The 16659-nt window shown below is 42.0% G+C and overlaps 1 protein-coding gene across 4 annotated transcripts in view; it reads right to left on the reverse strand.

The window, feature by feature from the left end:
• The window catches only part of NAV2 (neuron navigator 2), an 808709-nt gene that overhangs the window by 284263 nt on the left and 507787 nt on the right, over nucleotides 1–16659 (reverse strand). For all 4 annotated transcript variants that reach the window (XM_011965412.1, XM_011965411.1, XM_011965410.1 and 1 more), the window contains exon 4: nucleotides 1780–1852. In XM_011965412.1, coding sequence (XP_011820802.1) covers nucleotides 1780–1852 — 73 coding nt within the window. The remainder of the gene's footprint in view (nucleotides 1–1779; nucleotides 1853–16659) is intronic.

Consider the following 16659-nt stretch of genomic DNA (forward strand, 5'->3'; position numbering starts at 1 on the left):
TTCTTCATCTATAAACTGAGGCTGTCATAAACTCCAACTTTAGTTGTGAGAACTGAAGCCAATACAGATAAAAACCTTCAAAGCATAGTTGGTACTTGTTCATTCAACAAATACTTATTGCATAGATTCTCTATGCCTTGGGGTACAGAGAGGATGGGGCAGACGGGGAGAACAAATGAGGCAGAAGTCAGGACAATGGGAAGATAGCTGAGTGGCCAGGGGTCACTCCCAGCCAGGCAGGATGAAGCAGGCCTGCAGAGTCTGCATACCCAAGAGGCCCTGCTGCCACTTGCTGCCAAGCACACCTTATAAAAGTCCCTGCTTATGCTCTGCTAGGGGACACAGGCCTGTGCCAGGAGTTTAATCACTCCCAGAAACTAGGAGGAGCATGCCCTGCCACCTACCAGCCAGCATAAGAACTCCGTACCAGGAGGAAATCATGTGCTCCTCTGAATGGGAATTTGCATCTGCCTACTCCCAGCAAACCCCCGCCCCACAGCAAAGCATATTCCACATGTCAGCCAGCCCTGATCTTATCCCCATGGATGAGGGTCCGTACCCCAGGGCTGGGGAATCCTCTGGAATGAGGACTGACCACACGACGACTGCTTCTGTGACCTCTGGAAGCAGTGTGTCCGTGCCTGACTGGGAACAGGTCCAGCACATCAGAGTTCCTACAGTTCATCAATTGGGAATTCCTACAGTCCCAATGAGACACAACACACCCACTAGGCACTAATCATGGCCATTTATACTGCCCACCCCTAATACCAGAAGAGACTACCACTCGGAAACGCAGCCAGGAAAACCAAGCTTTCACCGTGTAGCAGAGCAAAGGCAAGGAACAGGTCCCAGACGGAATCCATCATGCCTGCAAACTTACCTGCTCCATTTGGCTGTTTCCTTTCTCATTGTTCTCCTCTGCCCCACCCTGACCACCAGAGTCCATGCTAACAGGCATCCTTTCAAAAAGCAGTCTCACTAGGGAAAGGCGCTATCGTCTGAAGCCCAAACTGCTTTACCTGTTCTGGGAAAACTGGAGGCAGGTGCAGCCTAATGAGCTTGGGAGGATGTCTGGGCCTATGGCAGCTCTGAGCTGGCAGCTGCTTGTATTTACAAACAGGAGAGAGCGTGAAAGTTTCAGGCTGAGATGTTGTCTGAGGTGGCTGAGAATTCAAACCAGCCATCTCCAGACCAATAACTAATTTAATAGCAAAACGCTGGTGAACTAATGTGCTAATTAGTCACCAAATTTAAGTTCATTAAAAACTAATCACGATGTAAAAATATAGCGTTGCATTAATAAATCACACGCATTTTATAAGAGCAAGAAAAAGTGCTGCTTCCTCTAATAAAAGTTAGAGATAAGGATTAAGCATTTCTCCCTGGGAACTGTACAGCTGAAATATGTTCTGTGGTGAAGCATGCTCTCTCCCATAGATAAGGCCTGACTTGATAGTTAACTGAATTACTAGACAGGTGAATCAAACCAGCATTGTTTAAGCAAATCTTTCTCAAATAGGATGGCTTTCCCTTCACTACCCTCTCAGGGTCTTGCAGAGGCAGCTGGTATGGTTGAATCTACCTTCTTGGAGTGAGTCTTTGGTGAGTAATAACGTTGGCATCCTCAAGTCTAGGCAACCGTTGAGGAACCTAAAGGAAAACAAAACCAGAGGAGCCCACCAACATCCCTTGTCTTAATTGTGTTAATATCATTCATAAGTAACAGGTGGGCATTTCTAATTATGAGGCAGCTTCATGACAAGCGCTCTGACTCACCTTCTGCAGACAGCCCCTGGATGTTTATTCCCTTAGCTGCCAGGAAATTCAAGCAGGCATCTATGTTTTCAATCTAGGGGGGAAAAACAACAATATACATTTAATAAATGTTCACGCTCTCCAGAGCCATCTCTTATTAGGAACAATGGGAAAACAGAATGCTGTAAAAACGGCCGATGGATGAATGAACGCAAGATAGGACTCTTTGTCTATACTTGCACAGGAAAAGTTTACCTAATATCCCAACCACATAGTGCCAAAAGTCGAGGCCTTGCATTGCTCACAGCTGCCAAAAATAACCAGGGCGGAATGGGAGCTCTCATCTTGGTCACTGCCACCACCAGTGCAATCCTGAAAACTTGAGCAGTTGCCAGAAAAATGGAGGTGGGGAAAAGGTTAGTGGACACACCCATCTACCAGCAGCTGGGAGAAATTGCCAGCCACCAAAGAGGCAGGCAGTCAAACGTACAAACAGTGAATGGGAGTTTTAGCAGGAATCTGGGTAGCATTTACACACAAAATTTTCCAGATGGGAGGCATTGCAGATGACTGGGGACGGCTGTGACCTCCTGGACCCCTCTGTCTTTTGTGCTTTCTGTGACAAGAAGGGACCCACCAGAATCTGTGAGATCTCCCAGGTTTGCCAGGGCTGACGTCACAGCCAAGGGCAAGCCAGTGTCCAGCCTTCCCAAAAGAACAATTAGGTCATTCCCAACAGGCTAATTTGACTTCAGTTGTCAGGGCTAATTATTTTTTGGTTTAAAGGAAAATGTTCTGGCTTGATTAATGTCAATGGGTACCATAAGTAAAAGAAATTGCTTTAGACTTAGCACAGAGATCTTTAAATTTCACACAATTTGCATTTAACAATGGGGACCCCACTCATTCCCCTCCACCATCACCCCACCCCTCATTACTTCCCAGGTTCCATCAACATTCCTATGAACTCAAATCAGTACTTAACCCATGGAATTTATTTTGAACTAATAAATGATAGCCTTCCACAGTATACATGTGACCCTTCCTGTTTCTTCAACCCCAAGCAATTTCCCAATGCTCCTTCATAGCCACAGAAAATGTAAAGTGTCTACATTTAAGAGCTCTAATTTGAGTAGAGTCTAGCTCCAAGGCAGTCTTCCTGAAGATCACATCCACCCGCCTACTGACATTTGGCATTTTATGACTTATCTACGCCCAGTCTTTATATCTTCCAAGGACTTTAAATTAAGCTATGGGACACCTGAATAAAACTGCACCCGTATTATAGACTCTACTCGACCCTGAGCTTGAAGTTACTCCATCCTTGTATTTTTAGCACAGGTTCCCATCTCCTTTCCAACCTCCATCTCACACTTCAAGGGTCCTCATCTGGAAGACATTTTCTCATCTCTAGAAAAAGGTGCAGAATGCAACTTGCTGCGAACTAAATGTTGATGCTATGCGTTATGCCTGCCATCACTGCAGAAAGTCCTTTCTCATATACATGGAGGAAAGGTAAGCCTTATTTTCATCTTTCCTGTCCCCTGTTCAGCCCCAGGGATGACCACTTTTGATGGTGTTGGTTTTGGCAAGTATTACGTGATGGAGAAAGTGAGGTAAGAAGGTCAGATTTCTGACCAAGATTACACAGGTCAATGTCAATGGCAGAGCTGGGTGAGAAATCAGGAGGTCCTCCTCCCTGTCATACACAGAAGCCTGCATTTACATAAATGCAGACAACCAGGTGCTATTGGCTTAGAGGGAATAGGGGAGGGGAAAGTAAAGGAAAGACTGGCTGGGAGTACCCCGAGTGTGATGTCTTGGAGCAATCTGCTCTCATTTGTAAGTGTAATAACAGTTGTGCCTCTGAATGCCACTTCACCATACCATGAAACCCTGCTTTTGAGAAAAAATGTTAATTATCAGTGCTTATTTCTACTGTTGTACACAGTGGTAATATACCAAATCCACTCAAAAGGATTTGTTGCCCCCCAAAAGAGACACTAGTATTTAAATCATAATAAAATTATAAAATCCCTCTTCTACTGCTTGCCTTTTCCTATCATTCTCTCCTAGTCCTTTTATATAATATCTTGCACATGGCTAGTAAGTGAGGCTTTGGCAATTTTGTTCCCATGGAAAGTGAGAAAAAGAAAAAGCTCACCATCCCTGAATCTCTAATTGCAAATTCAAAAATAGTACACTTGATATTTATCCTGGGAAGTGTCATGGAGGTGGGCTGACGAGGTAGGTTAAGTTTTTTCAGCAACAGTCCAGCAATATGGCACTGAATAAAAAAATAAAGACAACTGCCAACATATTCAAGAAAAGCACTGTTCTACTACAACACTATTTCTACAGAGCTCACATTCCAAGAAGCATAAAGTACATTACTTATATTTATGGAACATTCAACACATACAGCATCATTTAAAGTACATGATAGTGTCTGTTTGCAAGGCTAGCCTTGATACATTTCAATTCAGCCATCTGCTGGACTTTCCTTTAATGTCCGATGCTATTAAAAGGATAATTATAAATAAGTTACCCGAATACTTCTTCTTTGTTAACTTTTTAAAGTCCTGTCATTTTTTTCACAGAATTTTATAATTTTGATCAGTAGCTCTCCACTGGCTAGGGTGGAGGTGAAGGACCAATTTGTCAACAACTGGCAGCATTTGGGGCTGTCACAACGGGGGCAGGGTACTATTAGCATCTTATGGATAAAGGCCAAGATGTTGCTAAACATACTGCAATGCACAGGACAGCTTCTCACAACAAAGAACTGTCCAGTCCAAAATGTCAACAGTGCTGAGATTGAGAGGCCCTGAGTTGCAGGATTCTTTCAAGCATTCATTCAGTCAACATTGTTGTGTAGATGTCTGCTCTGCGCCAGCATGGCACTCAATTCTTTGGATGGTGTTGGTTTTAGCAAGTATTATGTGATACAGAAAGTGAGGTAAGGAAGTCAGATTTTTGACCAAGATTACACAGGTCAACGTAAATGACAGAGCTGGGTGAGAAACCAGGAAGTCCTCCTGCCCATCATACATAGGAGCCTGCATTTAGATAATCCTCCTCTAGGGTCCACAGAGCCATTCAACACACACCTTGATTCCTGTCTGTCTCAGGAAGAATCAGAGCACATAAACAAGAGAAGCATTAGGATCTTCCTTTATTAGGTGAACAGAAAAAGCCTAAGGGCACCAGTGTTTTCTTCTAAAGAGAAGAAATACAGGGAGCCAAAAGCAGATGGCTGGTCTGCACTCCAGAAAATGTTAAAACAAAGAACATGGTCATTATTTAAAAGATCATTCGTAAGTCCATCAAGTGCCTTGAATTTTACCTTTCTACTATGATTTCTCTGTTCACAGAAGGAGTTCAAAAAACATTCCTCAAGTCTCAAATCCACTGTTTAATAAGATTCCATTAAGGTTAAAAATTACTGCTGACAAGGCGGCCGAGACCCATGCTCTTTCATCTGCACCCCAGGAAGAGAGTGAGGCTGGGAAGCAGAATGGGGTCAGATGTGGCTTCCAACCTCCTGGCTTCATTTGGAAGGAGATCAGAAAGGGAGATTGTTTCTTTGATCCAGTCCTTCTTGTGATTAAAATTCACCTTAAGGTTTTCTTCTAAATACTGTACAGGTAAACACAATCCATCTTCGAGTACTGTTGAAATTGCCAACTCCTACCACATCTCAAGAGGGAACGGCCCCAGCAGCAGCACCCCAGTAGTCATTATAGCACAATGATGTTCTCGTGCCCATCTTCAACAAGACTCATGTGTGATCCAGACACACAGCATGAGATAAGGATCCGATTAAAGTTGGGAGGCAGGTGAAAGAAAAGACTCTTAAACAGCAAAGTATGTAAATGAGACCAAACTTGTTCATTAGCACATAGTGGCCAATATAAACTACTTTCCAAAATGAGCTGAAAAATATCTGTATGAAGTCTGATATTCCAGTGTTTTTGAAGGGGGCTGGGGACTGGGTGAGAAGCTATTGTAGTTGTTGCCATAGAAATGGGTCCAAGAGCTCTGGGACTGAGTTGCTGGAATTTGCAGCATTCCCTCTTCTGGGTTTCCCCAGAAGAGGGACCACCACGTGGCTTGGAGACTCCGGGAGCAGAGAGGTGTTGGATGAAGGATGGAGGTAGAGAAAAGGGGCAGACCAGGATGCACTTCCCCAGAATTCCCTTTGTTTGGAGCCAAATGTGGCCTCCACCTTGTGCAGTGCCTGAACATCCATGAGAGAGGCTGCAATTAAGCCTTTTTGCCGATCTCTGCTGAGACTGCCATCCCAAAGTTGAATAGTTTTTCAACAGTCTCTGAAGCTTAGACTTGCAGGGCAACTTCCATGGTCTATGTGTGTTGCGGCCTTTGTCTCCCATATCCTGAAGTATTTCCCCACCCAGGAGAGCTAGGGAGTTAGAAAAATCAAAACAAATGCCAAACAACTGGAAAGAGAATCAGGAGATAAGAAACAAATGGAAAACTTTGCATTTCAATCATGATTAAGGCTGGACTTGGGTCTCCTGATAACGCAAAATATGCAAACCTTGGAAGCACTGCTATATATCTCCCTGGTAGCTTAGAGACTGATCAAATACCATCTGTTGTGGCAGTTGTCATGGCAGCATTTTTCTCTGAATACCAGTGCAGCTGAGTGCAAAGCGCATGAAAATGATTAATACAAACGAAGACCATCTCTATGGGTGCTACCACAGCCTAGGGGAAGATGACATTCTGGGCATACCAAATAAATGGAACTGTAGTTCTTACGGTATAACAGTTTCTCACCAAGCCCCTTGGGAAATCTCCAGTCTGGAAGGAGAGGCAAACAGCTGCTGCATTAAAGTCAGGCATGGTCACAACCATTTTTGTAAATCATGAAATGCCTAAAGCTTAGGCAGTAGGAGCTTTAGACCCCAGGCAAGGCTAAGTGAGAACCTGCAAATTCTGGTGACTCTGGAAGCACAGTGTAGCTTCTTCATAAAACTCATATGTCAACTCAAACAACTTCCTCCCAGAAGTGGGTGGGACCCTCATACCTGATATTGCTATTTGCCATCAAAAATAATTGTCATCCATTCATTTATCTATTCCTTCACCCCTATTTACTCAGCACCTACTGGGTGTCAACCAATGTGCTGGTGTTGAGTATATAGTGGTGAATAAGACAGACATAATCCCCAACATTGTAGAACCTACAGTCTAACATAGGGAAACCAACATGAAATAAAGAATGCACAAATAAGTACATGATGACAAGCTGTTATGGTTACCATGAAAGAGAAGAGTGTTGGGAACGTGTATGCAGGAAGGAAGACCTAATCTAGCCTCTGGGTGCAGCAGGGCCAGGGGGAGGGTAACAGACAAGAATATCTTAAGGAAGCGGCAGCATGTAGGTCCACAGATAGGGTTTTTTGTCTGCTTTCTTCACTGATGTAGCCCCAGGCACCTAGGATAGGGTGCAGCACATAATAGATCTACTCAAGAATATTTGTTGACTGAAGGAATGAAGGGAAATTTGTGCTGAGACCTAAGGAATTAGCCAGGCACCAACAGTGGGGAGAATAAGAACTTACCAAGCCTAGGGAATCCAAAGCTAAAAGACTCCATACAGGATCCAATATACCACATTCTGGGAACCCAAAAAAAGTCATAATGGCTGGAGCATGGTGGGCAAGGGAGAAGGGCAATGAGAGGTCCCTTGAGCAAGGGCAAACAGGGCCACATTGGGGCATGTTGACCACACAAAGGAGTTGATATAGAGAAGGAGCAAAGGCAAGGGTCTCTTCATTCCTTGGGAAGTCTTGTCAGTACCTCGACCTGCCCCATTACCATGGCAGCAGCAACCCAGCCAAGTCCTTCCTATCTGAAAGCTGGAGGATGGATTATTTCATGTTAGGGATGGGTCAAACAGGGGCCTCAAGGTAGGGTTCCAGAGGCTTCTGGGCTGGTCACAAAGAAGGGGAGGGATGGGAGGCAAATATCAACATCTGTGGTCACATGTACTGGAAATGTCTGTTCCGTATCTAAGAGGTCTCCATATCCTTCTAATACCCCTTCCTCTGTCTCTTTCCAAAGGGAAAAAAGAAGAAGAAAACAATGAAACAAAACCAAAAAGCAAAACGAACTTTGGGGAAATGCCCTCCTAAATGTCTGTCTTGCAGTGTTGTCTGTCTCTTTCCTCTATACTCCTAGAGGCCACAACTTTACACATGATTTACCCACCTTCTTTTTTTTTTTTTTTTTGGTCCACCTGTATCAGTGTGGGGGGCCTAGCAAACTCACAAGATCGCATGTCTCATGGAGCATAGTGTGGTCCTGGAGATGCACAACCCCATAGGGCAGAGTTTGCAGCGTCCTGACACTATACTTTTAATTTTAGAAGGGGACCTCAGAAATGAGGGAAACACATGGTGGTGCTTCCAGTTCTCCTGGGCATGGAAATATTCGGGAGCATCAGGGCCTGCCCTTGTGTAAGCCACACAGGCTGATTTATAAAGAAAGCCAACTTCGTCCAGTCATAAGAGGGGCTCCATGACTCTGTCCCAGCTTTGACCATTCAAGTATTAACCTTTACAGCAAGCCAGCTCAAGCTCTCATGGTGGCTTTGAAACAGGAAAGCTTAAGAATGTGGGAATCAGGGGCTGGACACAGCTTATGAGTTCCCATGTCAGACTGCTTCTCCTCCTGCTTTATTGCCTTGCCCAGCTCCTTTTAATTTGGCAGTGTTATCCACCATACTGTTTATAATATTTATAACTTCAGCTTTCCAAGATGTTGTCAAAAATTCCCTTTTTAAAAAACTTTTTAAGAGTCTCTCTGCTTTACAGCAAATGGGCAAGTCCATATGGATACAAAGAAAATTATCTCTAGAGAAAAAATTGAAAGCAAGATTCTCAAATTCCTGCAGTGACTATCTTTTTCCACTTTGCTTCCAAGTGCCTAGAATAATTTTCCTATTATTTTCTGACTTCTCAATTTTTCCCTTGAAACAAAGAAAGAAACCTGGGAGGGGACTTGTAGCTAAAGTTCTAGAAGTCTATCCTTACTCTGGAGGTTCCCATAAGAAACTCTTATGGTTGAACTCTGTTCTCTTTTAGAGATGGTAGACCCTATGAGAGGAAAAATTCCACTGGTGACCAGTGTTGTCAGAAAGGCCCAAGGATACCTTTGTGTACATTCAATCAATATCCCATTCTGTATATCCTTTCTCCTGCTACAATTTCAGAGTAACTCTCCTTAAAACTTCCTAGCACTTCCAAAAGGAATCACTGCTCCAAGTCAAGGACTTCAAGCTAGAAGCTGGACACAAACACAAAAGGGGAATGATTAGGGCTAAGGAGTGATATTTGGAGGATGTAATACAGGCTTTAGGTTCTGACAAGTCTGGATTCAAATCTTGTTTCTGGCATTTACTAAATTATGATGTTCAGCAAGTTACCCCAGTGTCCTGATCTATAAAATGGGCATTATAACACCTACCCCCCAGGGTGGTGGTTGTCATTAGACAAGAGGATATATTTGTGATGTTTAATATGTGCCCAACAACTGGTAGTTTTTGTTACTGTGTTGTAATTTTAGGCATGAGTGGCCCTGGGCAATAGTTCTAAGGACAGGACATTCCAAAGCTGTGTCTTGGGTTGGCCCCTGGTGAAACAGAGAATCGAACAGGCTTATCTGCTTTCCGTTTCCTCCTCCCGGCTTTCCTTTCAAGCACAGCTCTCCAGGAATCTGGGCCCTCTCCATAACCTGATGTCATGCTTACTTCTCCACAACTCTTTCTTGAAAAGTTGCTGATAAACAAATTCACATCACAACCGAAGGGACTGCCATTGGCTTCCCACATTACCTCTTGCCCACAATTATTAGGTGACAATATCTGTTTAAAAGAACATGACTTTGGACTCCTCCTACCCTAGTTCTGGCTCCCTGACAGATGCCCACAAGACTCTGAGAAAATTATTAACTGCTTCAAGCCTTAGATTTGTCATCTGTAACATGAAATGCTGATATCTATCTCCCACCATTACTGAGAGGATTGGGTGGGTGGATATATGTCAATGATCTGGAACTTCACATATTTAGAGCTCTAAAAGGGCTCATTCTTCATGTAATTTCATAATGGCAGAATTTTCATACCAGTGGCATTTCCTGAATGTGAAAGATCATTTCGAAGTGTGAGATACTCTGAGACTTGTTAAATTATGTGACACTAGTACAGCCTTTCTACGAATACATAATTTGTCACTAGCATTCATTTTTACCCTGCCAGAACCACAACTATCTATCCAAAAAACTTTGTGGTCCAAGTCTCTTCTATTGAGTTACATGAGAAAGCCTAAGACCTTTTAGGCAAATAGTTTTCATTAAGGAGAGTCAACAGTCCATTACGAAAAACAGTATGGAAGTTCCTCAAAAACTTAAAAATAGAACTACCATAAGAACTACCACTGTCAAAAGGAAAGTAAATTGGTATTTCAAAGAGATATTTGGCCATTCAAGCATTAACGTTTACAGCAAGCCAGTTCAAGCTCTCATGGTGGCTTTGAAACAGGAAAGCTTCAGAATGTGGGGATCAGGGGCTGGACACAGCTTATGAGTCCCCATGTCAGACTGCTTCTCCTCCTGCTTTATTGCCTTGCTCAGCTCCTTTTAGTTTGGGGACTCATGTTCACTGCAGCACTATTCACAATTACCAGGTTAGGAAAATAATCTAAGTGTGCAATGCATCAAAGGATAAATGGATACAGAAAATGTGGTATATTATAAAATATTATTCAGCCATAATAAAGGAGGGAAATCCTGCCATTTGCAACGACATGGATGGGCCTGAAGGACATGATGCTAGGTGAAATAATCTAGGTACAGAAAGACAAATCCTGCGTGATCTTGTTTATATGTGAGATTATAAAAAGTTGAATTCATAGAAGCAGAGAGCAGAACAGTGGTTTACCAGTGGCTGGTGGATGAGGGAAATGGAAAGATGGTAGTCAAAAGGTATCAACTTCCAGTTTTAAAAAGAACAAGTTCTAGAGATCTAAGGTACAGCATGCCTGGTACTAGAAGTATCAATTATTTTGACTGTGGAAATCATTATACAATGTATACATATATCAATTTTACTTTTTAAAAACCAAATAGTTTTTGCAGAAAACATTGGTTTTACCCACAGAGGAGGACATAAACTTGGACTCAAACTTTAAGAAAAAATTCCTGACTTCCAGTCCCCCAAGACACACAACAGAGGTAGAGAGAATGGGATTACAGACACTTGGAGATGTCACCCAGTGCAATTACCTGGAATCTGACAGTCTCGTTCATTCCTTGAAAATACAGACTGAGCATCTATTCTCTTCTCAGTCCTATTCAATGGGCAGAAAATGCAGGCAGACAAGACAGTGTGGTCCTTCCCTCAAGGAGCAGCTAGTCTCCTGGGCAAGAGTTGACTTTCAGTAAACAATCACTCCACTAAACATACAGTCACAAATATGTTAAGGGACAACTTATTCTTATCAAGGCACCTACTCAAAAGCCTGACACTTACTCACTATGCTCTTTTAAAAAGGTCTGGATTGTTTTTTTGGTACATTACATGCTTAAACCCATAAGCCACCATAGAATCTTCAAGAGGTAGCAGAATATAAATGCAAAATTAAATAAGACAGCAGATCCTTGAAATTCAGGAGTAGATATGTCTCTAGAGTGCAGTGAATCTTCAGTTTTGGAAGATCACTAGACCACATCGTTATACCCACAAAATAAGTAGATATAAGGGAATATGGTAATGGAAAAATCTGTAGAGGAAGGCCAAGAGTGAAACTCACTCCTCAGCTTGGTACCAGTTCCCTCACACCAGCCTGTATAAGTCAGCTTTGTGCTTTGTGCTTCAGCCAATTTGCCACTATCGGCAGCTTATGGTTCTTCTGGTTGTTCACGAACAGTCAAATCCATGCATTTCCTGAAATTCCAAGGATAGTATGTACTTAAATGTAAGACCTGTCCTGGTGGCATCCATAAGCAGGAAACGAAGCCAAGCAAATACCTTTGAATGCGTTAATACTCAATTCAGAATCCTGCAGGACTTTGCTTACCTACTCTGATGATGGCTAGAATGAAGGCCATGGTCTGCTATTCTCTGCCTTTATAGTACACCCTATTGTGTTAATGTCTATGAGAAATCTAACCCCAAATCACCATTGTTTCCACTCTAATTTCAAATTCTGCTAGCAATCAGTGGGTGATTATTACATATCAGGCACAATACTAGAAACTTCCACATACATTACCTCAATCTATTTTTTATTTCAAAAGCTAGTTGTAGGCATGGCTAAGGAGTTGCACCTGAATGCTAGATCACTGATGACTGTGAATATATAATTTGGGGGAATTTTGCAAGGAATACACAAAACATTTTATACTAAGAAACGATTTGGCCAATAGTTTCAAATTCTAAAGTCTGTGATAAAGGCAAAGAGCTACATGCCAGCCGATTAGGAATTATGAAATTAAAAATAATTAAGCATATAATAACTAATTCTCCACTCTGCATACCGCCTACTGCCACAGCCACAATGTCAGAGGCATGACCAAAATCCACTGAAAGAGGAGAGCAAACTAGACAAGGAAAGATTCCATTACAGGATATCCCTGAGCTTTCCAAGGCCACAAGATACCTAATGCACCTGTGAAGAAAAAGTGATAATTTTTAAGTCGTCACAGAATGCTAATCTCTGTTACTATTTACATCCTTGCCAAATCTTTGGTTGAACTAGATAAAATTGCCATTTTTGTAGGTAAAAAATGGTTAAATATTGGTCATTCCATATGGTTCTATCTATATATCCACATATCAGGAAGACTCCCTCCACCCACCCCAAGGGCTAAAATTAAACTGCTGGGTAATCATAAAGAGAGAGCACTTGATAATCATTCATAAAAGGAGGCAACCAATAAATTCTGAAACTCAAATCAAATCTTGGCAAATCCTTCTCAAAGGAGTCTCACAAGACTGGTTATGCAATGTATGTAGATGAAAAGACCAAGTTGGAAGAAATACCCTATCCAAAGGCTAACCATGAAAGGCCCTTTGGTCTGGTTAGGGTTTCCTCTGTACAACCTCCTTGGAGAAACAGAAGGGGGCCTGAGGAATACTTTAATGCCAAGTTGACTCACTTCAGAAAACCTCCCACTAAAGGTATGCACGAGTAGTCCCTTAGTGGAAACCTGGAATGCATGCCCCTTTCTTCTTGCTTCATAGTCCTTCGGGGGAAAGTATATGAGATTAAATTGTGGACAGGTTCTCCCCCGACATCCAACTCTGTGTAACTGGTACCATGCTCCCACCACTGTGGGAGCCCTCTCACCCATGAAAGCTACAAAAATAGGAAAAGTCAACTCATCTCCAAGTTTCATCATTATGGGAGCTATTACTAAGAGGAGATTTCAAGGGTAGAAAGGGGAATTAAGGATTTCAGATGACCAGATGGAAAGTCCAGGGAATCTTGGATTTCTCAGGGCTCCTTGGCCACCTTTGGGCAAGGTACTTAATTTCCCTAAGCTTCAGTTTTTCCTTTAGTAAAATGGGGATAATTATTCCTCTCTTGAAAGCCGTACAGAGACCTTGCCAGAAACTAATATTTGCATTCTTACGAAACATGAAGCACTGGGCTAAATTCTGTCTCATACATTATTATTTCAGTTAATTTTTATTTTTTTAACCCACACTAGATAAGAAAGATATTATCATTTTTCAGATGGGGAGATGGAGGCACAAGGTGTTTAACAGCCTTCCTAAGTCACAGCTGTTAAATAGCAGAGTTAGAATTTGAACACAATAGAAAACGTTTTGTAAGCTACGAAGCCCTGTGCAAACATGGGGCATTAACAACCAAACAGCAAGTGCTTTGCCAGAGCTGAGGAGAAACATCACCATCTTTCTTGGTCATTTTTCCTGCCCTCTGACTTCAGCAGTACAACAAGGCAATAAGTAATCAGTCCCTCCAAACCAAATCTAACCTTTACATTTTAAACAGGACACTTCACAGAGGAAGAAGTAACTTCCTTAGGGAAGACATTTAGGTTCTTCTGTAGTATTTTAAATCTTCAGGAGCAAGAATAATTTAAATCAATATAAACATTTATAGGCCTTATTTCCAAATCAAAATGCTCCCAAAACAGAGATCTCTCAAGCTACCATATGCCAGTGCTTAGGATTCCTGAGGAAGCTCAGGAAACTTATGAGAATACAATCATTTAGGGATCAAAACCCTCAAATGTGTGCAGGGGGATAGGCTGGTAACAAATGAGTAAAAGGGGTTAGGTATAAGACAATAGGGAATGGTGGAGATTGTGACCAACAGCCCACACCTACCTAAAGGGGGCAGCTGCTACCCAGTTATAGTCAATTTTTTGCCTGTTGCATGCCAATCCACAAAAGATCAACTTTAATGAAATATATTGATTTTTATCTAACTGTTGGCATCTGTTCAGTTTTTGTTTTAGAAGCACCTCAACTTAGCCTTTTGGCCACCATTCTCTACTCTCTGAAGTAAGCACACTGGCATTTGTCCACTGACCTGACCAGTTCCCAACATGCAGATGCCATAGGCTAATCATACCTTACAAAGTGCAAACAGGAATTCCTTGCTAAGTTCCACTTCATGGCAAAATTTTTAAAAAAACAACACATATACAAAAAAACACCCCTTTGATGCTAGGCTGAAACATAAGAACTCCCTGAAGACATATGCAGGGAGGTGGATCCAAGCATGAGGCCCAGATGGCTTTTATATAAACCACAATCCACACAGTTATAAATCACCATCCAATTTCTCTTTCAGCTCAGATATGTAGCCATGTTTCCCTTCCCCCAGCCCCAACCTCGGTCAGCCTCACATTTGCTACATTCTTTAACCTTCCTGAGTACACCATGTTGCCACTCACAACACCTTAGTCCCAATGCAGGTGTGTTGGGAATTTCTTCATTAAACGTGCAGAGTGAGCATCTACGAGATTGCTAAGCAGTGTGAGCAAATGGACAGATGCGACTCCTGTCCTCAAAGAAGTTAATGTCTAGTGGGGACACGGGCATTTAAGCCCACTATGCTAAAGAATTATCACCCCAAACATTCAGTGGAAAAAAAAAGTTACAGAGGTTAAGTGAGCTGGAAGGGGGTAGAGAAGGCATCTCAAACTCCAATCAGATCATGACCACGTGCACAGTTCAGATCATATCAATTTGGAACTTACAATAGTTCTAAGAAAAAAGAATGTACAAAGCAGGAATGCCCACACTTTTGACTTCCCTGGGCCACACTGCAAAAAGAAGAATTGTCTTGGGTTACACCTAAAATACACTAACAACAGCTGATGAGCTTTAAAAAAGTCGCAAAAACAAAGATCGCATGATGTTTTAAGAGAGTTTACAATTTTGTGTTGAGGTGCATTCAAAGCCATCCTGGGCCGCAGGCGGCCTGTGGGCCACGGGTTGGACCAGCTTAAAGGCATCCTAACCTTTCCAAAAAAGCAAAAGGATTCCCTCAAATTAACTTTTAAAACTGCAAACAACTTTACAAACTAATATATAGTTAAATGCATGTTTGCTCAGTCATATCCAAGCAAAGAGGCTTTGTTACTTAACTCAGAGACAATGTGTCATGCTTGGCAAAGTGCGGTGGGTCACAGAGCAGTAACCTGGGAGACTGTCAAAAATGCAAATTCCCCAGCTCCTCCCTAGGCATACCAAATCAGAAACTCTGGGGGTGGGGTCCGGCAATCTGTTTTAATAATCTCTCCAGGTGCTTCTCACACATAAAGCTTGAACACTGCTATCGGAGGTTTTACCAACCCAAACACCATTTCCCTTATTAATGTAAATAATCTGTTATTTTGGTGTCTTTTTATTTACCTTTATAACTGAGTTAAAATATAAAATTGTGAGTGAAGAAACTGAATCTCACATTTCTTGAGAGCACTTAAACTTACATAGTGCATTCAAAATATTAAAATGTGATGTGTCACATCACTCCATTCTCTCTGAAACTCCTGGATTGTTGGACCACTTATTTAGCTTTCTCATCTGAGAAACATTCGCTGAGCACTTCTAACATACCTAGGCCTATGCCAGGTGCTGAGAATATGGATATTTTTACTGAACTGAAAAAGATTAAAAAAAAAAAACTATTCACATTTCAAAGCTTTGATGTTATTAAATAGCATATAAAATGTGGTAAATTCCTAACATTTGCTTAAATGTTATGTTAATTAACAAGACAAACATATGTTAGTTGTGGGGACAAAGTACCTACTTGTGAGTTTACGTTGGCAAAGAGGTCCAGAAGATGCAATATTCACTTCTAATTACTGAGATGAGATGCACTTGCCTCTCTCATGACAGTTCAGTATGTCTATCAGCCCACAATGTGGACACAGTGCTAGAAATAAAAAGCTGTGGGTCTCTGTCCTCCACATGCTTCCCTACAGTGATGTGCTCTGAATGGACTGATGCAGCAAGCTCCATTCTGAAGGGTTCTAACCATAGAAGCACCTTCCAGTAAACTCAGAAATCCAAGGAACCCACATTTACAGCAAAATGAGCCTATGCTGTAAAATCCAAATAGCTTACTCTCTGATATAGCAAGAGTTATTTTGCATGAATCCCAGTGTATTAGTTTCTTATTGCTGCTGCAATAAATGAACCACAAACTTAATGGCTTAAAACAATACAAATGTATTATCTTACAGTTCTGGAGGTCAGAAGTCCAAAATCAGTCTCAGTGGGCTAAAACCTAGGATTTGGCAGGGCTGCATCCATTCTGGAAGCTCTAGAGGAGAATCTGTTTCCTTTTCCTTTTCCAGCTTGTGGAGGTCACCTGCATTCCTTGCTCA

Source organism: Mandrillus leucophaeus, unplaced genomic scaffold, assembly GCF_000951045.1.
Source record: "Mandrillus leucophaeus isolate KB7577 unplaced genomic scaffold, Mleu.le_1.0 Scaffold723, whole genome shotgun sequence".
NCBI classification, from domain to species: Eukaryota; Metazoa; Chordata; class Mammalia; order Primates; family Cercopithecidae; genus Mandrillus; species Mandrillus leucophaeus.